The 26,403-nt window shown below is 38.8% G+C and overlaps 1 protein-coding gene and 1 non-coding gene across 10 annotated transcripts in view; one reads left to right on the top strand and one right to left on the bottom strand.

Moving 5' to 3' along the window:
- PRRC2C (proline rich coiled-coil 2C) overlaps positions 1 to 26,403 on the top strand; it is a 103,837-nt gene that overhangs the window by 29,924 nt on the left and 47,510 nt on the right. For all 9 annotated transcript variants that reach the window (XM_050767641.1, XM_050767619.1, XM_050767631.1 and 6 more), the window contains exons 6-16: positions 623 to 846; positions 5,629 to 5,711; positions 6,671 to 6,804; positions 6,885 to 6,972; positions 8,258 to 8,402; positions 11,160 to 11,213; positions 14,110 to 14,722; positions 17,242 to 17,411; positions 17,837 to 18,086; positions 19,069 to 19,279; positions 21,717 to 23,975. In XM_050767641.1, the coding sequence (XP_050623598.1) occupies positions 623 to 846; positions 5,629 to 5,711; positions 6,671 to 6,804; positions 6,885 to 6,972; positions 8,258 to 8,402; positions 11,160 to 11,213; positions 14,110 to 14,722; positions 17,242 to 17,411; positions 17,837 to 18,086; positions 19,069 to 19,279; positions 21,717 to 23,975 (4,231 nt within the window). The remainder of the gene's footprint in view (positions 1 to 622; positions 847 to 5,628; positions 5,712 to 6,670; positions 6,805 to 6,884; positions 6,973 to 8,257; positions 8,403 to 11,159; positions 11,214 to 14,109; positions 14,723 to 17,241; positions 17,412 to 17,836; positions 18,087 to 19,068; positions 19,280 to 21,716; positions 23,976 to 26,403) is intronic.
- On the bottom strand, positions 3,182 to 3,285 carry LOC126944873 (U6 spliceosomal RNA). Its single transcript, XR_007722214.1, has one exon. It is a non-coding gene; the product is annotated as a U6 spliceosomal RNA (small nuclear RNA).

Below are 26,403 nucleotides of genomic sequence, written 5' to 3'. Positions count from 1 at the left end.
ACCAACCCTGCTATATTGTGAGAAGATACTACACATGGTGTAAATACCAGAAGATAAAGATAATTTGGGCTATCCAGGAGACTGGTTACCATGCAGTGTTTCTTAGCAAAACCACCTAGCTGTTTTATTTGGTTAAGTGTAGTTACACCAGATAATTTCACACAGTCCGTTCACTTGGGGGCATCTGTAACTAGCAATGATATACTGGAAACAGACAAATGAGAATATCACTGTCAACCCTTCCAGATTGTAGAAGTCCCATCTTCCTTCCCTCAGGAAACCTCAGGTGTGTCACTCTGAAACATGGCCATCTGATATAGGGAGAGCAGTGATTTTCATCTCTATACCAAATATTGTTAAAGCCTCATAGAGAAGTTCTAATATTTTCTTCTCCCACCCCAGTATTTGCTTGTGGTGACACCCTCTGAGGTACATCCTCTCCACTTTGGAAGTCACTACTACCCAAACACCTTGAAAGCATTAGTAGGACCTGGATTAGACTTTTCCTGCTCTTTCACTCTGCTTACTTGCTTTCATGTTCCTGAAATGTGCCTGGTTTGGTTTCACTTTGTTCCATTTTCAGATTTTTATCTTTTTCCTTTTTTCTCTGCTTCCATACTAGATGTTGCTTGTTGGAGAGATGGTGGTAAGGCTGCTGGCTCACCTTCGTCATCTGATCAAGATGAAAAGCTCCCTGGCCAGGATGAAAGCATAGCTGGAACATCAGAGCAAAATGATATCCTCAAAGTGGTGGAAAAGAGGATAGCTTGTGGTCCTCCACAGGCTAAACTGAATGGACAGCAGGCTGCTCTCGCTTCCCAGTATAGAGCTATGATGCCTCCTTATGTGAGTATTGTTAAATGAACAAGCAGTCAAACAAGAGGCTTTTGATCTGGGGTCCGAGGAGCGAATTGTTACAGGGAAAAGTTTAGGTCTTTATTTTCGTTAACATCTAACTAAAAATTAGCATTTTCTTTTATTGTATGGTGTATTGTGAGAAGGGACTACACGTGGTGTAAATACCAGAAGATAGAGATCATTTGGGCTATCCGGGAAACTGGTTACCAAGCAGTGTTTCTTAGCAAAACCACCTAGCTGTTTTATTTGGGTAAGTGTAGTTGTACCATATAGGAAACAAATCACAGAACTATCAGCAGTGTCTTTATTATTTTTTTTTTTTTTTTTTTTTTTTTTTTTTTTGAGACGGAGTCTCACGCTGTTGCCCAGGCTGGAGTGCAGTGGCGCGATCTCGGCTCACTGCAAGCTCCGCCTCCCGGGTTCCCGCCATTCTCCTGCCTCAGCCTCCTGAGTAGCTGGGACTACAGGCGCCCGCCACCGCGCCCGGCTAATTTTTTGTATTTTTAGTAGAGACGGGGTTTCACTGTGGTCTCGATCTCCTGACCTTGTGATCCGCCCGCCTCGGCCTCCCAAAGTGCTGGGATTACAGGCTTGAGCCACCGCGCAGCAGTGTCTTTATTATTAACAGAGATTGTAGATATTTTCATATCACATTACATTCAACATTACTTCAAAATAATTATTAGACCCATAGATAATGATCTAATAAAGAAACACATACATTACCATACCACAGATTTATTTTGTAAATACAGAGAACAATTACACTAAAATTCTGTTTAATATAATTGTTTTTCTTTGCAATATTTTTGTATTTTACATTATGCATTTAAAATGTTTTCCTGAGAGGAAGTCCATAGGATTCATCAGACTGCCAAAGGGGTGGTTCATGGAAAAAAAGATAAAGAACACTTGCTGTAGTTTCAAGGTTTTTATTTGTGTGCTTTTAATATTTTTGTCAAACTTTTTTTTGTTTTTTTTTTTTGGAGACAGAGTCTTGCTCTTTTGCCCAGGCTGGAGTGCAGTGGTGTGATCTCAGCTCACTGCAACCTCTGCCCCCTGGGTTCAAGCAGTTCTTGTGCCTCGGCCTCCTGAGTAGCTGGAATTACAGGCATGTGCCACCACGCCTGTTTTTTTGTTTGTTTGTTTGTTTGTTTGTTTTTAAGTAGAGTTGGGGTTTTGCCATGTTGGCAAGGCTGGTTTTGAACTCCTGGCCTCAAGTAGTCCGCCCACTTTGGCCCTTCAGAGTGTTGGGATTACAGACATGAGCCATCTCGCCTGGCCTTTAAACTTTTTTTTAATGGAAAGTTTTAAACATCTGCAAAAATAAAGATAACAGTGCAGTGAATCTGCCTCTTTTCCCACCACTTTTCTTTTTGGAAACAGAGTCTCGCTCTGTCACCCAGGCTATAGTGCAGTGGCATGATCTCGGCTCACTGCAACCTCTGCCTCCTAGGTTCAAGCAATTCTCCTGCCTTAGCCTCCTTAAGTAACTGGGATTATAGCCGCCCACTACCATACCTGGCTAATTTTTGTATTTTTAGTAGAGACAATTTTGCCATGTTGGCAAGGCTGGTCTTGAACTCCTAACCTCAAGTGATCCACCCACCTCAGCCTCCCGAAGTGCTGGGATTCCAGGTGTGAGTCACCATGCCTGCTCTTTTCCTACCACTTTGGATTACGAAAGCAAATCCAAGATATTTCTATTTTAGTAAATATTAAATATTTAGTAAATATTAAATATTTCATCAGTAAATATTTCTATTTTAAAGGATAAAGACTTGGGGAGAAAGTTTGCAATGCTGTTATCATACCTTAAAAGAAAACTAATTCCTTGATATTCTTGAATATTATGTTAGTGTCCCAGTAATTGTCTCATAATTAGGATACAGGCAACATCCATTCCTTGAGATTGGTTCATACTTCTTTTAAGAATCTTGTTACCTACAGATATCTCCATCTCCTGTTTCCTTTGGTGCTTATCTGTTTTAATTTGTTAACCTGTAAAGTTCCTCAGATTTTGGATTTTGTTGATTCTATCTTTAGTTACATTTAATACATACTCTTACACCCACCCCTGCCCTCCTGCCACATTTTCTGAATTATTAGTTAGATTTGGTATCCTCGTTCTTTGTTTACTGTCAGCCCAATGTAAAGTTGTAAAGCAAGTCACATGTGCCTGGATACATTTACTTTTCCAGGAGACTCATTACTCTCATAGGAAACAAAAATCTAGGTCATTTATTTAGTTTGTTTAACTTCTAATATTTGAATCCTAAATATCCATCATACTTTCCATTCCTTCATATTGGTGGTGTTATTTTAAAATATGGAATGCTTCATAAATTTGCATGCTATTTTTATGCAGGGACTGTGCTGATCTTCTCTATATTCTTCCAATTTTGCTGCCAAAGTGAGCATATACATTACTATTTTTAATCATTCTAGACTAACAGAGGGAAATGAATGATTAAGTACAATTACTTGTTAAATGTTTTTTGCTCTGATGCCCAGGCTGGAGTGCTGTGGCACCATCTCGGCTCACTGCAGCCTCCACCTCCCAGGTTCAAGTGATTCTCCTGCCTCAACCTTCCAAGTAGCTGGGATTACAGGGGCACGCCACCACACCCAGCTAATTTTTGTATTTTTAGTAGAGACAGGGTGTCACCATGTTAGCTGGGCTAGTCTTGATCTCCTGACTTCAGGTGATCTATCCTCCTTGGCTTCCCAAAGTGCTGGGATTACACGTGTCAACCACTGTGCCTGACCGTTAAATGTTTTCCTAAAAGAAGTTTAGGAGTATGCTGACCTGGCCTTGAAAAATGATTTATACCCATTAGAAATGGGTAGGAAAAAAAATTCCTTTTTTCCTAATCATTTTCAATTTGCGCTACCAAAGATCCCTGAACTTTCAGGTGAGAGGGTAGGATAGGAAAGAGGGGAGACCAAGTGGGCATCATTCCCACTTTCATCAGCGATTATATTTGAATAATGTGTTCCGCTAATTAACAAAAACATTTAAATATCACTACTATATACTGAGAATTTAAAATTTGTTTCTATAATGAATTTTCTGGCAAATTCCTAGACGTTAAGCATTTAAGACCACATGAAATTATGCCTGGAATGACCAGATGAAGGATTTAATGCAGCTTTAGCTATGAACATATGCCTCCAGTAGTGTCTTTATTAACTTCAGTATAGAAGTGTGATGCTACTGAAAATTCTCCAGAGTATCCCTCAAAGTTTCCCCAGCTGAGTTTCAGCTGTTGCTGGGCTTAATTAACATTGCTTCAACTGACTTAAGAGAAATTTCTTCTTTTTCTTCTTCTTCTTCTTTTTTTTTTTTTTTTTTTTTTTTTTTTTTAAAAGTCGAAGTCTCACTCTGGCGCCAGGCTGGAGTGCAGTGGTGCTATCTCAGCTCACTGCAACCTCTGCCTCCTGGGGTCAAGTGATTCTCGTGTCTCAGCGTCCTGAGTAACTGGGACTACAGGCGCACCCACCACACCCAGCTAGTTTTTTTGTATTTTTAGTAGAGACAGGGTTTCACCATGTTAGCCAGGATGGTCTCCATCTCCTGACCTAGTGATCCACCCACCTCGGCCTCCCAAAGTGCTGGGATTGCAGGTGTGAGCCACTGCACCTGGCCCAGAATTTTCATCTTTAGACAGCATAATCATATAAACATCCTTGCTTCAAATGTAAGGTAATTTTCTTATCTAACACATAGTTACTACTTTCTTTTTAGAAAAACTAGTCTTCTATTTTAGGATATAAATTGTGTTTTTACAGTAATACAATTTCATATTATTTACATAATTTTACTTGGATATAAGCAAATAGTAAATGACCAAGCTATTCTTTGACACTTCCTCCCTTCAAAATCATAGGATGAATCCCTTGGTGTTATTTGTTCTCAGAATCTATCTTATGTCTCCTCTTAAGTTTAGTTTCCCAGAGCCAAGTTCCTACAGAGAATAATATCTGGACCTGTTTGGGACTGTTTATAATGATCATTTGTGCAGTAATTTGATTGAGAATTCACCTATGCCATATCCGTAGAAAATTTTTGGGTAGCTCTCTGTCCCCCTTTTCCAACTCAGTTCCTTAGATTGTGGACTGTCCCTTAATTTTATCTGAACTGAGTTCTTCTTCCCTACCCCTGCTACCCCTACTTTTTTCTATTTGAGGTGCTGGGGCTGGGGACTGATGTTATCCTCCTTATCCACAAATCTGCCTCTAATTATTCTACTCCTGCTTATGGAGAAAGGCCTACAGCATCTGCTTTTCGAATATTTTCACTTTGCTGTTTGCTGGGGTACATGTGTGTATATATCCTGTTGATGCAGTTACTTTAATGTAATTTATATCTTATTGATACAGTTACTTTAATGCAATTTTACATTACATATCTCGATACAGTTACTTTAATGTGTACATACCTTGTTAATACAATTACTTTAATGTAATTTTATCAATATAATGCAGAAGTCTTTCATATGATGTGCTCTAGTTATTCTATTTGTAAAGAGTTGGTAGAGGCAATGGCCTTGGAAATGGGTTGCTATTGAGGATGAATGATGATCTATGCTAGCAGGTAACAGTCATTAATAGTTTTATTCATTTTAATCATTGTTTCTATAAATTATAACTTCAGGCCTAGGCTCAGATTTTTATGTATTTATGTGTGTGTGTGTATATAGATATATATAATTTTTTTAAATAACTGGGTTGCTAAATTTATCGAAATTTTTTGTTTCCTTCATTCAGATGTTTCAACAGTATCCAAGGATGACATATCCTCCTCTCCATGGTCCCATGAGATTCCCACCTTCTTTATCTGAAGGAAACAAGTAAGGCTATTAAATGATTAAAGTCTGTAAGGAATATGTATATGCTTGTTAAGATTTCCTGAAGGTGGAGTGGAGTGTGTGATTTTGAGTTGTGTAATTGATCGTTTTCCTGTCCTCACAGTACAGTTGTCATTAATAAATAATTGGCTAACTCTTATAAGACAGACCAGATATAATTCATTCTTTTAAACATTTAAATTAATTTACATAGGATTTTGAAAACTGAAAACCAGGCCGGGCACAGTGGCTCAACCCTGTAATCCCAGCACTTTGGAAGGCCAAGGTGGGTGGATCACAGGAGGTCAGGAGTTCAAGGCCAGCCTGGCCAGCATGGTGAAATGCTGTTTCTACTAAAAAAAAATACAAAAAATTGGCCGGACATGGTGGTGTGCACCTGTAATCCCAGCTACTCGGGAGGCTGAGGCAGGAGAATTGCTTGAACCTGGCAGGCGGAGGTTGCAGTGAGCCGAGATTGTGCCACTGCACTCTAGCCTGGGCGACAGAGCGAGACTCCGTCTCGAAAAAAAAGAAAACTGAAAACCATGGTCCTAAAATTGATGACACTTGTTTTTCTCCTCTTCCTTTCATGTTATGGACTCCCCCCCTTTTTTTTTTTTTGGCTTATTATGTGAGACTTGATCATCCTCTTGAATTATTTTCCTCAAAATTATGTGTTTTGAAGTTAGTTTTATTCATATTGTTATCCTTTAGCATATATTTGTTTTATCTTAAATGTTTGAGAATTCTTAAAAACTGTGTCAGCTGTTACTTAAGAGTTACGTATTATCCTATAATTACGTATTAATATTAATTTTTTCATACACGTCAATGCAGAACATATTATATATCTTGGTGTAGAAAACACTAATGTCGAAATGAACTAAATTCCAATCTTTTAGTATTCTCCCAATTTAGTATCATAAACTTTTGTGTCTTTTCCATGACCTGCCTTTCATTAGAGGCCTCCGAGGAAGAGGCCCACCTCCTTCATGGGCCTCAGAGCCTGAACGCCCATCCATTCTTAGTGCATCAGAACTGAAGGAGCTTGATAAATTTGATAACCTAGATGCTGAAGCTGATGAGGGTTGGGCAGGTAAGAGGCAAAATTAATTAAGTGCTTTAAATTGTTAGATGCTTTCAAGCAGCCAGTCTGAGTTTTCCTTAATTTAATAGGTGCTCAGATGGAAGTAGATTATACAGAGCAACTGAATTTCAGTGATGATGATGAACAAGGAAGTAACAGTCCTAAAGAGAATAACAGGTAAGTTGTGGTATGTTTTACTAATAACAGTATGAAATTTGTTGATACAATATTAACTACTTATGCAGAGAGGCTTTATTAACAGACAATTGTTATTTGTAGAATTTATATATTCTCTGAAGTTTTACTAAATAGAAGGTGATTAATGAGCTAGATTAATACAGTATACAGCTAATCCGTTAATTAAAATGTGTTGCGTCTCAAGAAAGTTGATTTAAAAACTTTATTAGGGTCGGATGCAGTGGCTCATGTCTGTAATCCCAGCACTTTGGGAGTCCGAGGCAGGCAGATCACTTGAGGTCAGGAGCTCAAGACCAGCTTGGCCAACATGGTGAAACCCTGTCTCTACTAAAAATACAAAAATTATCCAGGTGTGGTGGCACATGCCTATAATCCCAGCTACTCAGGAGGCTGAGGCAGGAGAACCACTTGTATCTGGGAGGCGGAGGTTGCATTGAGCTGAGATCATGCCACTGCACTCCAGTCTGGGTGACAGAGCAAGACTGTATCTCAAAAAAAGATATTTAGGTATTTAGCATCTAGTTTGGAGATCTTTTGAGAATTGGTATTAGGAACAATTTTAAACTGTTACTTGCTTGGCCTGATCCATATTTATAAAATTGGAGAATAATTCCCTGGGTAACTACAGCTGCTTCAGGTCCTCGATTTCTTAAAACTTAGTAAACTGCATTAGGGCCTTAGAAAATGGGGAGTTTTTTGTTTCTTTTTCCTTTATTCTGGAATATTGGAGCACCAGTCAGGAATATATGAGTTATATATCATAAATGTTGGGCTTTTAAAATATATGAAAGTTTGTAAGCACATTTGACATAATTTTTCAGTTATGGCATTGTGACAAACAATCGTTTTATGATCATGTAAGAGATACCTGTGATTTGCTGTGGCTTTGAAAAAATACTGTAGTTTATCTTTTTATTAAATCAGAATAAATTAGAATGCAGTTAAATAATAATTCCAATATTACCTAGTTATATTTGGATTATATTTCTTACATAGAGGAGATAGGAAATTATGTGATTATATTCTTTGGCCAGGATATATGCCTGACGTGTGTGTTTAGATTTGACAAATACTGTATTGCACTTTCATAGTATATATTTATTGAAAGAAGAAATTAGCACTAGTAGGTCACATACGCATCTCATTCCTTAATACATTCCCCCCGGGAAACCATACCGAAATAATTTTTTTTAATTGCCAAAAAAAATGTATGTACTTATGATAAGTTGGTCCACTTTATTTCTTCTGCATTTTGATTTTTCAGTGAGGATCAAGGTTCAAAAGCCTCTGAAAACAATGAAAACAAAAAAGAAGCAGATGAAGTTTCCAACGCTAAATCATCTTCTCAAATACCTGCCCAACCATCAGTAGCAAAAGTTCCCTTTGGGAAAGGACCTTCATTTAATCAGGTTTGTTGGACTCATGGAGATCCTTGTTATTTCAAGGATTATCTTGAATTAGTCTTATCACTGAGTGGAATGGGACTTAGGAAAAGGGAACTGTGTATTTTTTCTTGAATAGTCTTGAATCTATCATAATTTTTATTGCATTTAACCGGAATTATCAGTAGAGTAGCTAAAATTATCAAGTGAAAACTAAAGCTTCACCCTTTTCACCTTATGATACAGCTCAGTCATAGCAAAGTGTAGGGATGACATTTTTCTAAAATAAAATAAGCATTGCTGAAGTGCTTTACGGTTTATTGAATACTTAAATACTAGTCATTCTTTTTGTGTGAATGGTACACTATCTGTAGGGAAATCACATAGTGAGTAGGGACATCTAAAGTCTGAATCATTTTGAAGAACATTGTGAATGAAGGGAAATGTGTGTGCAACAGATATTTGAACCTACTTCTGAGATGGTAAACGGTTGCAAAAGATGCATTATAAACTGGGAATAAAAAGGGCTACTTTCAAGGGAGTCCGCTTATCTCTTTATTAAGGAATCAGTATAATTAGCATGTATTTGTTGGATTCATACAAAATAGATGGAGGAACTTGTCCCTTCTGAGGGCTAAAAGGAGGTAGCTAACAGTTTCTTTGACAGGAAAAAAAGTCAGTAAGAAGTGTGACTAAGTAGCATAATCATAGAGGGTACAAAATAAATTCTTCGAGAATTCATTTAAGGTAGAAAGCTGCAGAAGACTAAGTACTTGAGCTAATTCTTAAGCATGATTTAGCCAGTATACAAAGGGAATATAGCTATTATAAGCAGTGGAAACACATGTAGAGAAGTATGAGAAAACATGGCACATTCAAGAAATTCTAAGTAGTTTGATATGGGAGAGAGGTAGACTATATAAGAACCACTTCTTAAAAATGTATGCTCTACAATGGTTTTAATCTTAAGGCATTGATGATCCATTGAAGAATAAATTTATGAACCCTGAAAAAGAATAATTTTTAAAATAACATTTTAATAAAATTTTTTGTGTGACTTTTTACTTATTGGCATAATGGGGAATGAGAATTTTTCGTGAAAGAATAGAGGAATAGATGGAATATGTCTTTGACTTTTTTTGTGACAGTGGTATGTATATTAGCAAGTGAATGTTTCATATATTTTGTTCCATTATGTTTTAGATTTTAAGATCTCATATTTTTAGTTTGCCACTAGAAACGAATTGAGCTTACATAAATAAAATTTAGTAATTACAGGTATACCTCTCCCCAGTCAGATTTTCTGGATCAGAATTCCAGAACAGTTAGACTAAAATTCTTTTTTTCCCTCTTGAAACAGAGCCTTGCTGTTTCACCCAGGCTGGAGTGGAGTTGTGTGATCTTGGCTCACTGCAACCTCCACCTCATGGGCTCAAGAGATTCTTGTGCCTCGGCCTCCCGACTAGCTGGGACTACAATGGTGTGCCACCACACCCGGCTAATTTTTGTATTTTTAGTAGGGAAGAGGTTTCACCACGTTGGCCAGGCTGATTTTGAACTCCTGGCCTCAAATGACCCACCGGCCTCAGCCTTCCAAAGTGCTGGGATTACAGGTGTGAGCCACCATGCCTGGCTAAAATTTTTGTTTTAAAGTGCATTTGAGATTCTAACCTTGTTGAAATAGCAGAGTGATTCCATAAAAAGTAATCTTGTAATGAGTGATATGCTTTTATTTAAAAATAGAGAAGGAGAAAGATGTTTAGGAATCTTGTGATATTGAGAAAATCAGTACATTGAGAAATATTTTTTTTTTTTTTTTTTTGAGATGGAGTCTTGATCTGACTCCCAGGCTGTAATGCAGTGACATGATCTTGGCTCACTGCAACCTCTGCCTCTCAGGTTCAAGCAATTCTTCTGCCTCAGCCTTCCAAGTAGCTGAGATTACAGGCGCCCACCACCATGCCCGGCTAATTTTTGTGTTTTTAGTAGAGATGGGTTTCACCATGTTGGCCAGGCTGGTGTCTAACTCCTGACCTTGTGATCCACCCGCCTTGGCCTCCCAGAGTGCTAGGCTTACAGGCGTGAGCTACCACGCCCTGCTGAAATATTTCTAATAGATATATTTTTCCTTTTTCTTTGCTTTTTTGAGACGGAGTCTTGCTCTGTCACCCAGGCTGGAGTGCAGTGGCACGATCTTCGCTCACTACAACCTCCACCTCTCAGGTTCAAGCAATTCTCCTGTCTCAGCCTCCAGAGTAGCTGGGATTACAGGCGCCCGCCACCACACCTGGCTAATGTTTGTATTTTTAGTAGAGATAGGGTTTTGCCATGTTGGCCAGGCTGGTCTTGAACTCCTGACCTCAGGCGATCCGCCTACCTTGACTTCCCAAAGTGCTGGGATTACAGGCGTGAATCACCGCACCTGGCCGATATATTTTTTATATGTTTATTTTTTAAGTAATTCTTTCAGGCTGGTGCAGTGGCTCACACCTGTAATCCCAGCACTTTGGGAGGCTAAGGCAGGCAGATCATTTGAGGTCAGGAGTTCGAGACCAGCCTGGCTAACACGGCAAAACCCTGTCTCTACTAAAAATGCAAAATTACCCGGTCGTGTTGGCACACACCTGTAATCCCAGGTATTTAGCAGGCTGAGGCATGAGAATTGCTTGGCGCTGGGAGACAGAGGTTGCAGTGAGCCAAGATCATGCCACTGCATTCCAGCATGGGCGACAGAGCAAGACTGTCTCCAAAATAATAACAGTAATTCTTTCTTCTTTATAATAGGAACGTGGAACGTCTTCACATCTGCCACCACCTCCAAAGTTGCTTGCACAGCAGGTAAATTTTAACTATATGCTTGTTTATGGATTATATGTTTTATTTGACCTTTTGTTTTGTTTTGGTGGAAAGACACCAAATTTTTTATTTAAAACTTTTATGAAACAGTTACTAACTTTTTACCTTGTGACTCTTACATGTCTTACTCTTCATCCTTTTCATTTTCATTCTCAGTTGATAAGCATGCTCCAAGTTTCACTAAGAAAATAAGAAGTAGCTAGGAGATAACTTTTTTTTTTCCATTTCACTGTATACTTTTTCTTCCTATTGTTTTTGCTGCTAAGGACACTTTTTTACTTTGTTCCTTGTATCCTTTTCCACTTTTGATAATGTTATCTCATCTTTTCAGAAAAACAACTTCACAAAGACCTCTCTGTTAACATTACTCCATCCCACTACCTTCCATCCCATTGCAGTGTCTACCCTGTTTCTCTGTTCTCCATCAGTGAAATTGTTTTAGTGAGCTATTTATACTTACCGTCTTTTGCTGCTCATTCTTTCATTAGCACTCTCCAGGCATGCTTTCTTTTCCCACTCTACCTTTGAAACTATTATTATCAGAGTCAATGATGACTTCCATCTTGACAAATTCAGTTTTCTTGTCTTCATCTCATTTAAATCTCAGCTGAGTCATTGACATAGTTGATTACTCCATCCCTCTTGTGTATATGCATATATTTTTAGAGACAGGCTAATTTTTTATCTTTTTGTAGAGATTGGGTTTCGCCGTGTTGCCCAGGCTAGTCTTGAACTCCTGAGCTCAAGCAGTCCTCCTGCTTTGGCCTCCCGAAGTGCTGGGATTACAGATGTGAGCCACCATGTCCAGCCTGGGCCGTTTTTGTTTTTGTTTTTGTTTTTTTTAATATCTTACAACTCAATAATAAGTAGTTAAACAAAAAGACTTGAACATTTGTTTCAGAAAAGAAAATGTAAGAATGCCCAGTATGCACATGGAAAATTACTCAGTATCTTTAGTTATTAGGGAAATGCAAGTTAAAATCACTGAGATTTTACTACACTGCCAAAATTAAAGACTGATGACACCATGTTTTGGCAAGGATGTACAGAGCAGCTGGCAACCTTATCCATTGGAAAACCTTATAACCACTTTGGAAAACAGTTTGGCAGTTTCTTGTAAATGAAATATATATTTACCCTATGACACAGGATTTCCACTTCTAGCTGTTTATCCAACAGCCATGAAAACGTTCATTTATGCAAAGACTTATACATGAATGTTCATAGCTGTTTTATTCATAGTTTAAAAACTGGAAGGGCCGGGCGTGGTGGCTCACGCCTGTAATCCCAGCACTTTGGGAGGCCGAGGTGGGCGGATCACAAGGTCAGGAGATCGAGACCATGGTGAAACCCCGTCTCTACTAAAAATAGAAAAAATTAGCCGGGCGCAGGGGCGGGCGCCTGTAGTCCCAGCTACTCGGGAGGCTGAGGCAGGAGAATGGCGTGAACCCGGGAGGCGGAGCTGGCAGTGAGCCGAGATTGCGCCACTGCACTCCAGCCTGGGCGACAGAGCGAGACTCCGTCTCAAAAAAAAAAAAAAAAAAAAAAACTGGAAGCAACCCACATGTCTATCATACATGAAACAGCATGCCCACAATGGAATACTATCCAGCAGTAAAATGGAGCAAACTACTCATACATAAAATAACCTCACTGCCATTATACTTAGCAAAAGAAGTTTGTATAAAAGATGAAAGAAAGGACAAACAAAACTATACAAGGTTAGGGTCGGGGTGCTTGGGGCCACAGCGGGAGGAAGAGGAGTGATGGAAATGCTGTGTCTGCATTGGAGCAGTGGTTACACAGGTGTATCATTTGTCCAAACTCATCAAACTATACACTTAAAATATGTGCAGCACGTTTTAAGTAAATTTTACTTCTCTGAAGTGAATTGTGTAAATTAGGTACTTATATATTTGGTTTTTCAGCTTATCTCTGAGCTGTGGATGAAGAAACTCAGCACCAGAGAACTGAAGTAGTTTGCACATGATAGCACTATTAGTACATGGTAGTCTGCATTCATTTAAAAAGACGTTCAGTCAAGTGTTTTCGTTGTATCATTGTTTAATCTTTTTGTAAGCATTCCAGCTGGGTTACATACGGCTTTTAAGATTTCTTCACCCTAGTAGCTTTAAAAATCAGTATGTTAAAGAAATTTTTTTGTTACTTTTATTGTTTTTGCATTGTTGCAAGCAGTGATTTTAAAAGCTGTCATTGTTTTATAACACATTAATGAAAATTCAGTCATTGAAACTTGGATCTTTCAGATGATCCTCCCATTCTCCACTCCGGGTTCTAGATAGTTTTTCTGGATCTTTCAGTCTAAAGATAGAACTTTTCTTCACCCAGACTAATTTGTAGGAATTTCTTCTTTGGGGTATCATTACAGCACTGTCTCTGTCTTTTTCACCTTGCTTCTTTGGCTCTGCGCTTTTTACCCGTAGCTGTACCTTAATTTTCTCAGAGCTAACATGCCATCATTTTGGATATTTAATACCTTCATTTCTCTCTCTCAGGCATTCCAGCTGTGGCAGCTGCTTCTAAAGCATTCATGCTAAATTTCCTTTGTCTCTAACTAGATTTTGAGATTCACTGTTGTGCTTCTAATTTTATTCAACAAATACTGACTGAGCAACAATGTCTGGCACAATAAATAGGTACATACTCAGTAAACATTGGAGAGCTGGATTAATCTGGTCTTAGTTTGGTGAATTATCTAGATGTAATATATTTCCCATCTTATGTGTTTTCATTTTAATGTGTATGTTCATCAGAGAAATTTCTGATACTTTTGTGGGATTTTTCCTTCTCCATGCCTGATACCCAATGTTAGTCAGAAATAGAGTTGTCATACTCATCTGATACCTTAATGTTTCAGCATCCACCTCCAGATCGACAGGCAGTACCTGGAAGACCGGGCCCCTTTCCCTCCAAGCAGCAAGTAGCTGATGAAGATGAAATATGGAAGCAAAGACGAAGACAACAGTCAGAAATTTCTGCAGCAGTAGAACGTGCTCGTAAACGGCGTGAAGAGGAAGAGCGAAGAATGGAAGAACAAAGGAAGGCGGCTTGTGCAGAGAAACTGAAACGATTGGATGAGAAGCTTGGCATCCTGGAAAAACAACCATCTCCAGAGGAAATTAGGGAAAGGGAGCGAGAAAAAGAACGGGAGCGTGAGAAAGAACTTGAAAAAGAACAAGAACAGGAACGAGAGAAGGAGAGGGAAAAAGAGAGGGAGAGACAGCAGGAAAAGGAGAAAGAGCTGGAGAAGGAGCAGGAAAAACAAAGAGAAATGGAGAAAGAAAGAAAGCAAGAAAAAGAAAAAGAACGGCAGAAAGAAAAGGAAAAAGAACTACAAAAGATGAAAGAACAAGAAAAGGAATGTGAGCTGGAGAAGGAAAGGGAGAAATTAGAGGAGAAAATTGAACCCAGAGAACCTAATTTGGAGCCCATGGTAGAAAAACAAGAAAGTGAAAACAACTGTAATAAAGGTTTGATACTCTTCTTCATTCTCTTTTATAAACTTTACAAAGAGCTTTTTGTTGGTTACAGTTTGGGGGTTGTATATTTTAAATATATGTCATCAAAATAAAAACGATTGTTTTATGATAGCATTTCCAGTACAAAATATGGGCTAGAGCCATGTTTTCTAATTCTGTATATGAACAGACATCTCTGAAGTGTTTCTCAGTTATTAGATGGGCTTCATTTCTGTTTTATCTGCAGAATTGTATTGACTTCCTAGTCACATGTACTGATTCTCCCCCTGCTTTTTTCTGACTCCAAGACATTTAACTAAACAAAATCTCATTTGTTCACATGCATGAATACCTCTAAAACTGAACTGGCATAGAGCTTAATGAGAATGTTGGATTATCATCATTAAATGACTGCACCTAGCTCATAATTTCAGGTTTGCTGTTTAATCAGTTTAAACATGCAAGCTTCCATGGTGTAGTTGATATGCTATTAAACTGTAGTTTCCTAGAGTAATTATACTTTAAAATAAAATTCTTTTTCTAGATCTAATCAACTTTTTTGTTCTTCTCCAAGTTGGCTTGTAGACTGATTAATGGCATTCAAATATAGTATAAAGTCTTGGCAAAGTTAAAGTTCAGGGTTTTTTGTTGTTGTTGTTTTGTTGTTGTTGTTTTTTGAGACAGAGTCTCACTCTGTCTCCAGGCTGGAGTGCAATGGTGGAATCTCAGCTCACTGCAAACTCTGCCTCCTGGGTTCAAGCCATTCTCCTGCCCCAGCCTCCCGAGTAGCTGGGACTACAGGCGTGTTTCACTGCAACCAGCTAATTTTTGTATTTTTAGTAGGGGCGGGGTTTCACCATGTTGGCCAGAATAGTCCCGATCTCTTGACCTTGTGATCCGCCTGCCTCGGCCTCTCAAACTACTGGGATTATAGACGTGAGCCACCGCGCCTGGCCTAAAGTTTAGTTTTAATGAACGACTTGAATTAAAATAGAAATGCAGTTTTATTTCAGTGTATTTTCTGATGTGGAAATATTGTAAGTTTTCTAACCTGACCTCTCATGCTCTTTTCTACAAGGCACTGCTGCTTAAAATAATAAGAATGTGTTTTTAAAAATAAAGTTTTTATTTATATGCAGGGTTACCTTCAAACTTGGCTCTTAATGTAACCGTAAGAGTATGAGTATTTTATCTTTAATTTTTTTTATGAAATAAAGGCCATAAAGGCCAAAAAGACCTTCATGGATCATTTGTTAAGACTCTAAGATTTCAGATTTTTTTCGTAGTAATCAATCTAGAGAAACTGTGCTATTGATAGTGGGCTTATATTACATAAGTACTTATGAAGATTGCTCGTAACACCAAAATAGTGAAATAAAGTGTTCACAAGAGAAAGGAAAACATTATCATAGTTTAATAAGTTTTATTTGTGCTTTTATTTTCATTCACATTTTATATATTCTCATGGCAAGCTAATTTTAGCTTGGTTTAACAGTGAGATATACCCATGTGATTTTTTCCCCCCTCAATTCTGATACTAGACACATACAATTTTTTTGTTTGTTTTAATGCTCTCTGAGATGTTCTCAAGACACATGTGATTTTAAAGTCAGTGCCTATGTAGCTCTTCTTCTTCCAGTGTATTATTTTCCCTTTCAACGTTCTTTTTTTTTTTTTTTTTTTTTGCTGTGTTGCCCAGACTGGTCTCAAATTCCCAGGCTCAAGTGACCCTCTCACCTCAGCCTCCTGAGTAACTGTTATTACAGTCGTGCACCACCATGACCTGCTCACTCTTTTACAACATTCTTAATATTGAATGTAATCCAAGCAATAAAAATGTTATTTGTGATTCTTAACAGCATGCTTTTACATTGGGAGATAATCTTCCATTTTAAATTCATTACTAGTCATTTGAGAAAAGAATTGTAATAAGCATGGCTTTGTAATTGTGACAAATGACATTCTAGAATGAATTATGTTTGAAGATAACTGGTGATCACTCTGTTGTCTTCAGACTTAAACTCATTAGTTTTCCTTATAGATAATAGTCCCTTTATCCAATAAATAACTAAACTCATTAGTCTTCCTTATAGATTATAGTCCCTTTATCTAATAAATAACTAAATAAACCAACATGCTCTCTTTTTAAGTGTTTGTAGGCCATTTGTGTTTTCATGTAGATTTTAATGAACTACCAGTAAATACTGACAATTACATTGATGTTTATTGAAACAAAAAATAGGTAGAGTTGGAAATGTTTCATTATTTAAAAAAAAATCAAACAGATTTTATATGATGAAGCATTTGGATCTCTGCTCTCCATCTCTAAGAATGCAGCTTTTAGGAAATCTAAGGTTTTGATAATCTAATGTTACCTCATTGATAACTACCAATGTTAAAGTAGAAAATAATGTTTTAGGGTGTGGAGGATATTTTCTTCCTCATTAACTTTTATTATACCTCAGTCTGTGTAAAAACCATGTGTTTGATAAGTGTCATAGATGAATACCTTTCACCTTTTCTTTGAGCAGAGGAGGAACCCGTTTTCACTAGACAAGACAGCAATCGCAGTGAAAAGGAAGCCACACCAGTGGTGCATGAAACAGAACCAGAATCAGGGTCTCAACCTCGGCCGGCTGTATTATCTGGCTATTTCAAACAGTTTCAGAAGTCTTTACCTCCACGATTCCAGCGGCAGCAGGTAATGATAAAAATATTTTATCATGTATGTCTGATTGAAATGGTTATTATGCAATAATCTGGGAAATTAGACATAAAACTTATAATGCATAAAGCACACAAAGTTCCCTTGAAATTATTTTTCTTTGTAAATAAAAGTTAATGTGGGTTTTACCTTGACCTTCTGTGTCATTCCTTTTGATCTTCTGCCTCATTTATAGACACCATCTTCCATTTCTAGGAGATAGATTATACAGTGCTTGAGTATAAGGTAAAATGTTACAGTTCATCTTTCAGTCTTTTGTCTTGCCAACTCTGTTAAATATCTTTTGAACTCTTACTTTTCCTTCAAGGATTCAAAACAGGTGATTATTTTGTGATATGATTGATTATATTAATTTGTCATGTGGAACTAAAATCTCAAGATATGGGATCTTACTTTTTCAGGAACAGATGAAACAGCAGCAGTGGCAGCAGCAGCAACAGCAAGGTGTACTTCCACAGACTGTTCCTTCACAACCATCCAGTAGTTCTGTCCCTCCTCCACCACACAGACCTCTTTATCAGCCTATGCAGCCTCATCCTCAGCATTTGGCTTCTATGGGTTTTGATCCAAGGTGGCTCATGATGCAGTCCTACATGGATCCTCGAATGATGTCAGGCAGACCTGCTATGGATATTCCACCCATTCATCCTGGTCAGTTGAATTTGCATTTATAGTTTTACAGGATCAAAATTTTTTTTCCCCTGCTTTGAGTTTCAGTTCCTTTGAGAGTTGTAATCTAGGAAAAACTTAAACCTCTAGATTTTTAATCAAAATTATGTAACTTTCAGCATCAAGTAATTAAATATCTGACACTCATATTGCTTATGTGGCAAGAACAAAATACTACTTCATTTCTGTTTTGTGAGTATTATTTAAAACTTCAGATGGAAATAATTATGTCTTATTAACAGTATCTGTTATTGGCTACATTGTTTTTCTTCTTTAAAGTGTTTTCGGCATTTGAATTTTGTCCATACATTATATCTGTTCTTTTTCAAGTTCCTCTTCCATCATTTACCAACCTAACACTTGCATTTCCTTATAGGTTAGAGGGAAAAAAAAAAAGTGAATTTAGTAGTCTTTTATGGAATCCATCAGAATAAATCTAGATAATCTATTACCAAAATGTTACAGAGGAAAATTTAGGGATGATAAGCTGATCACAAATCATGATTTTTAAATTTATACTGGTATTTGGAAATTTAAGTGGCATATTTTGTAGAATATTGACCAACTAAGGTAGGTTAATGGAATTTAGGAAAGAATTTTCTCTGGAAGTTATGGTATAATTTTCATGATGTTTGTATTGACATCCGGAGTCACAGTACTTGGTGTCTGATTTTTATATGCATAATATTTTATTTCTTTTGAAGTGAAACAGGCCGCTATTGTGATTTTGCTGATTTTGCTTCCTCAGTTCTTAAATGCAATTTTTATTTAACAGCAGTGATAAAATTTCATTCACAGAACAACCCTTACATAATTTCCACCAGTCTTTTACTCAGGAAAAAAATGCTTTTAATATGGAGAATTCCATGTAACAATTAGTAATCTGTATTATATGTCTATCATGATTTTGTTTCTTTCATTTTTCAAAAGCCTCATTTCACCTTTTTCTCAACTTTCGTTATAGGAATGATTCCTCCTAAACCGTTAATGAGAAGAGACCAGATGGAAGGGTCACCAAACAGTTCTGAGTCATTTGAGCATATAGCTCGATCCGCAAGAGATCATGCAATTTCTCTTTCTGAGCCTCGTATGCTGTGGGGGTCAGATCCCTATCCTCATGCTGAGCCTCAACAAGCAACTACTCCCAAAGCAACAGAAGAGCCTGAGGATGTAAGGTAATAAATTATTTCAATTTAATAGACTATACAGAATATTTTGGTAAAAGGAAAACTGTATAGTGTTTCTGAAGATCATTCCAATTTAGGACTGAAGCATAAATCTGGTTTCCTTCTATTTAATTTAGCATACTGCACTTACTCTTTGGACATATTCTCTGTATTCATTAGGGCATTTTGTAACCTGGTTTTGTACTCAATTGTATGCTGTAATTTAGTATTAGATGTTGAAATTGGTAGGTTCTTTTTTGAGATAGGAACTTGCTCTGTTTCTCAGGCTGGAGTGCGGTGGTGTGATCTCGGCTCACTGCAGCCTTCACCTCCCAGGCTCAAGTGATCAACTCACCTCAGCTTCCTGAGTAGCTGGGACTATACGCGTACACCACCACACCGTGCTAATCTTTGTTTTTGTTTGTTTGTTTTTTGTTTTGAGACAGAGTCTTGCTCTGTCTCCCAGGCTGGAGTGCAGTGGTGCGATCTCAGCTCACTGCAAGCTCCGCCTCCCGGGTTCACGCCATTCTCCTGCCTCAGCCTCCCGAGTAGCTGGGACTACAGGCACCCACCACCACGCCCGGCTAATTTTTTGTATTTTTAGTAGAGACAGGGTTTCACCATGTTAACCAGGATGGTCTCGATCTCCTGACCTTGTGATAATCTTTGTATTTTTTATAGAGATGGGGTTTTGCCATGTTGCCCAGGCTAGTCTTGAACTCCTAGGCTCAAGCAGCCTGCCTGCCTTGACCTTCCAAAGTGCTGGGATTACAGGCGTGAACCATCATGTGCAGCCATTTGGGATGTCTTTATTGTAGAGTAGGTGTAAAGAAATTTAAGTGTATCTACAATGCTTATATAATCTAGCTAGATGTAATTTTTCCATTTTAACAGTATTTTAGGGAACATTTTTAAGGCCAAGATAAGGAGAAATATGATAATACAAAGTTGACTTTGAAATGGCACACAATTGGTGATGACTGTAATAATTTATAGCCATCCAGTTAGAACTTCCTGCCCTTTAATGGGGTGTGGTTTTTTTTGTAATGTTTTATAATTATTTGTAATTAATTGGGACAGATAAGCTTACTCTAGTGTACTCTTTCATTCTAGGTGGAAATTACTAATCTTGATAGATTAGAAATTCACATCAGCATGGTCTTAACTTTGTTTTTCCTTAAGGAATAAACTTCATTTATTTATTTCTATTTTTTATTTTTATTTTTTGAGAAGGGTCTCGCTCTGTCAGCCAGGCTGGAGTGCAGTGATGTAATCACAGCTCACTGCAGCCTTGACCTCCCAGGCTCAAGTGATCTTCCCACCTCAGCCTCCTGAGTAGCTGGGACTAAGGCATGTAGTACCATACCAGGCTAATTCTTGTATTTTTTGTCATATGGCCCTGACTGGTCTCAAACTCCTGGGCTCAAGTGATCCTCCTGCCTCCCAGAGTGCAAGGATTACAGGCGTGAGCCCCTACTCCAGGCCCTTTATTTTTTTATGTTTTATTTTATTTTTTTTTTTTGAAGCGGAGTTTCACTTTTGTTGCCCAGGCTGGAGTGCAATGGCGCCATCTCAGCTCACCACAGCCTCCGCCTCCCGGGATGAAGCGATTCTCCTGCCTCAGCCTCCTGAGTAGCTGGGATTACAGGCATGTGCCACCATGCCCAGCTGATTCTGTATTTTTAGTAGAGATGTGGTTTCTCCATGTTGGTCAGGCTGGTCTCAAACTCCCTACCTCAGGTGATGCGCCCACCTCGGCCTTCCAAAGTGAGGATTGGGATTACAGGCATGAGCCACCACACCCAGCCCCATTTGTGTTTGTGGTAGAAACCACTTAGAACATTAGATCTATCTTCTTAACAAAAATTTAATTATATAGTACCATGTAGTTAACTGTAAACACAATGTTATACAGCAGATCTCCAGAACATTTTTTTATCTTGCATGACTGAAACTTTATACCTATTTCCTATTTTTACCTTCACCTGTATTTCCTATATTATACCTATACCTATATTTCCTATTTCTCCCTACTCCTAGCCCCTGGCAGCCACCATTATGGTTTCTGCTTTGATGAGGTTGATTACTTCACGTTCCTCATGTAAGGTATTTGTCCTGACTGACTGACTTCACTTAAGCATAATGTCCTCAGGGTTTATCCATGTTGTAGCATATGACACTATTTCCTTCTTTTTTATCCCTGAATAATATTCTGTTGTATGTGTATACCACATTTTCTTTATCCATTCAGCTATTGGATATTTAGGCTGTTTCCACCTCTTGGCTACTGTGAGTAATTCTCCTCTAAACTTTTTATATAGCGAGAGAAAGATTCTCATTATGGTTAAGAGTCTTTGCTTCCTGTTTTAGAGGTATTATTTTGCTATATACTTCACGTGGGGAAGATTGCTTTGTTGGTTATACCTTTGAATTCTTATCATCATAGGTCTGAAGCTGCGTTGGACCAGGAACAGATTACTGCTGCTTATTCTGTAGAACATAATCAATTAGAGGCCCATCCAAAGGCAGACTTTGTCAGAGAATCAAGTGAGGCAGAAGTACAAAAGTTTTTAAGCAGATCTGTGGAAGATGTTAGACCTCACCATACTGATGCAAATAATCAATCTGCTTGTTTTGAAGCACCTGATCAAAAGACCTTACCCACTCCACAAGAGGAGCGGATTTCAGCTGTAGAAAGTCAGCCTTCTCGGAAAAGGAGTGTTTCCCATGGATCTAACCATATGCAAAAACCAGATGAGCAGAGAAGTGAACCATCTGCAGGCATTCCTAAAGTAACCAGCAGATGCATTGATTCAAAAGAACCAACAGAAAGGCCAGAGGAGAAACCAAAAAAGGAAGGCTTTATACGATCTTCCGAAGGACCAAAACCTGAAAAAGTATATAAATCTAAATCAGAAACTCGTTGGGGCCCACGACCAAGCTCCAACAGAAGGGAAGAAGGTAATGATAGACCTGTGAGAAGATCAGGTCCCATTAAAAAACCTGTACTTAGAGATATGAAAGAGGAACGGGAACAGAGGAAAGAGAAAGAAGGAGAAAAGACCGAAAAGGTGACTGAAAAAGTAGTTATAAAGCCTGAAAAGACGGAAAAGAAGGATCTTCCTCCTCCCCCACCACCACCTCAGCCACCAGCACCGATTCAGCCACAGTCAGTTCCACCACCAATTCAACCAGAAGCAGAGAAATTTCCTTCAACAGAAACTGCAACTTTGGCTCAAAAACCATCTCAGGATACTGAGAAGTCTCTGGAACCTGTGAGTACTGTTCAGGTAGAGCCTGCAGTTAAGACTGTAAACCAACAGCCTGTGGCAGCACCAATAGTCAAAGAAGAAAAACAACCTGAGAAAGTCATCAGCAAAGACCTTGTTATAGAGAGGCCTCGACCAGATTCAAGACCAGCAATTAAAAAAGAATCAACTTTACCTCCCAGGACCTACTGGAAAGAAGCTAGAGATAGAGATTGGTTTCCAGATCAAGGATACAGAGGTCGAGGCCGAGGTGAATATTACTCCAGAGGTCGAAGCTATAGAGGTTCTTATGGAGGGCGTGGCAGGGGTGGTAGGGGACACACTCGAGATTATCCTCAATATAGAGACAATAAGCCAAGAGCAGAGCATGTACCCTCAGGGCCTCTCAGACAGCGAGAAGAAAGTGAAACACGGAGTGAGAGCTCCGATTTTGAAGTTGTCCCCAAAAGAAGACGACAGCGGGGTTCAGAGACTGACACAGACAGTGAAATTCATGAAAGTGCAAGCGACAAGGATAGTTTAAGTAAAGGCAAACTTCCCAAAAGAGAGGAACGGCCTGAAAACAAAAAACCTATGAAGCCTCAATCTTCTTTCAAGCCTGATAATCATGTTCGAATAGATAATAGACTGCTAGAAAAGCCTTATGTAAGGGATGACGATAAATCTAAACCAGGCTTTCTTCCTAAAGGAGAGCCTACAAGGAGAGGCAGAGGGGGAACATTCAGGCGTGGTGGGAGGGATCCTGGAGGCCGTCCATCACGCCCTTCCACTTTACGAAGACCAGCTTATCGGGACAATCAGTGGAACCCAAGGCAGTCAGAAGTTCCTAAACCAGAAGATGGAGAGCCACCAAGAAGACACGAGCAGTTTATTCCTATAGCAGCAGATAAACGACCTCCAAAATTTGAGCGAAAATTTGACCCAGCTAGAGAAAGGCCTCGAAGGCAGCGTCCTACCCGACCACCAAGGCAAGACAAACCACCTCGATTTAGACGGCTAAGAGAGAGGGAGGCTGCTTCAAAATCAAATGAGGTGGTAGCAGTGCCCACAAATGGCACAGTTAATAATGTGGCTCAAGAACCAGTTAATACGATTGGGGATATTTCTGGGAATAAGACACCAGATTTATCTAATCAGAACTCTTCAGATCAGGCAAATGAAGAATGGGAAACAGCTTCTGAAAGCAGTGATTTCAATGAGAGGCGAGAGAGGGATGAAAAAAAAAATGCTGACTTGAATGCACAAACAGTTGTAAAGATTGGAGAGAATGTTTTACCGCCAAAGAGGGAAATTGCAAAGAGAAGTTTTTCAAGTCAGAGACCAGTAGATCGTCAGAATCGACGTGGCAACAATGGTCCACCCAAATCAGGAAGGAATTTCTCAGGTCCTAGAAATGAAAGGAGAAGTGGTCCACCATCAAAAAGTGGGAAGAGAGGGTGAGTACTTTGTTTTAAATATAGTTGCTTCCGCACCTTTAAAGAAGCTTAAAAGTAGAGTTCTTGGTTGAAGAGCCAGTCTAGATAAAGGACCAAAAAACATTGTTCTTCCCAAATGCTTTATTCTCTGTTCTCAAAGTGTAAGGGTGCTTAAGAAAGAGAGGCTAAGGTGTCTTAGGAGTCTTTCCCTGCTAAGTTACATTTTCCAGAAGAGTCCTCTTGGAAACTTGTAGCTTTGGGAAAATGTACGCATCTAGGGAGGGACATGTACGGTGTCCTTATTTGGTAAGTATCTGATGAGTAACCCTCCCTTCTTTCTCAGTTTCTCCTTATAAACCTCTAGTGCTACACAGGTGTCCTCCGAGGTTTAAATTAATGTTATAACCGTATACTTTATCACTCAATACTGGTTTCTTGAGAATTAGTGTTGAACATTAAGGATAAATTGTATTCTTATCTTGGGTTGCGAATCTATAATCAACAATCATCTATAGAGAGGCCCAGAAAACAAATCCCTGTTCTACTGCCAAGGACACCAGTAACATAATTGCCATGGCAATGGATTTTTTTTAAGAATTTTTCTCAAGTAAGCTAAACTTGGCCTGTTTTTTTAAGTATTAAGATGTTGGGCTGGGCGCAGTGGCTCACACCTGTAATCCCAGCACTTTGGGAGGCCGAAGCACGAGGTCCTCACACAAGGTCAGGAGATTGAGACCATCCTGGCTAACACAGTGAAACCCCGTCTCTACTAAAAATACAAAAAATTAGCCAGGCATGGTGGCAGGCGCCACCGGGAGGCGGAGCTTGCAGTGAACTGAGATCGTGCCACTGCACTCCAGCCTGGGCCACAGAGCAAGACTCCGTCTCAAAAAAAAAAAAAAAAAAAAAAAAGACGTTGGTTATAGTAAGCTAGTATTGATTTCTTTAGTATTAGAAAGCATTATAAAGTAGCAGTTAAGATTCAGAATGCCTAGGTTCAAATCTAGGCTCTGATACTTTCTAGTTGCTTACCCTTTGCATCCTCACCAGTAAAATGGGGAGAAAATAATAGCACTTAATGTGTGAAGATACTAAGATGATACTTGTGATGCACTTAATACTTGGTATATAGTAAGTAATCATCATTATGTGTGCCCTGCTTTTAGAGCAATTGCCAGGTTTGCAGCCTGAGCTGATAAGAATTTAAGAATTTATTTGGACTGTATGGTATTAATCTGAGTTCCTTAGGTTTACATACTTAGCACTTCAGGTTACTATACTCGTAAGGTATATTTGTCTGTTTTCTGTTGATATAACTAAATACCTGAGACTGGGTAATTTATAAAGAAAAGAAATGTATTTCTTGCATATCTCTTGGCTGCAAAGTCCAAGGTTGAGGGGGCCACATCTTGTGATGGCCTTCTTGTTGGTAGAGACTCTGCAGAGTCCCAAGGCACCATGCTTATCACATGGTGAGGGGGCTCACAAGAGATGGCAGGACTGGCTTTTATAACGGACTCATTCATTATAACTAACCAACTCCCTTGATAACCCATTCATTAACCTGTTAAGGATCAATCCATTCAGAAGGGCAGAGCCCTCATAACATAATCACCTCCCAGAGTTCTCACCGCTCACCACTGCTGCACTGGCATTAGGGACCAAGTTTCCAACACATGAACGTTTTCTTTTCTTTTTTTTTTCTGATGGGGCAGGTGGGGGATGGAGTCTCACTGTCACCCAGGCTGTAGTACAGTGGCACAATCTCGGCTCACTGCAACCTCCACCCCGCTGGGTTCAAGCATTTCTCCTGGCTCAGCCTCTCTAGTGGCTGGGATTACAGGCATGCACTACCATGCCCAGCTAATTTTTGTATTTTTAGAAGAGACAGGGTTTTACCATGTTTGCTAGGCTGGTCTCGAGCTTCTGGCCTCAGGTGATCTGCTCACTTCAGCCTCCCAGAGTGCCGGCCCCACACATGAACTTTTGAGGGATACGTTCAAACCACAGCATTAGAGAAGATATACTTGCTCTTCCAGATAATTTAGAAAGAGGAAATTTTTACTTGGAATTTGATTCCCTTAAAATTCCAAGAGAATCAGGATAACCAAAATAAATAGAATAGTTTATTTCCTGTAACCAAACAATTAGAATTTTAAGTAACAATACTCAAAGTTTTGATATGATTTTTGTGCCATGTAAATCTCAACTAAGTAGCAAGATTTTTGTGCCACCTAGATAGGTAGCAACAACTTTGAACCTATGGAAATGGCAGTGACGATTATAATTAAATGTTTTATAAGAGCACCATGTAGAAGAAATGAAGTCATTCCTAAAATGTTTGAGGTTATGGCCAGGGACATGGTAAGCTTTTATCTTGAGTAATACTATAGGCTAGGATGAAAATGTATTAGTAAACCCATTTCCCATGATCCTTTTCACTTGGAAA

Source organism: Macaca thibetana, chromosome 1, assembly GCF_024542745.1.
Source record: "Macaca thibetana thibetana isolate TM-01 chromosome 1, ASM2454274v1, whole genome shotgun sequence".
Classification (NCBI taxonomy): Eukaryota; Metazoa; Chordata; class Mammalia; order Primates; family Cercopithecidae; genus Macaca; species Macaca thibetana.
This window is presented reverse-complemented; position numbering and strand designations above follow the sequence as displayed.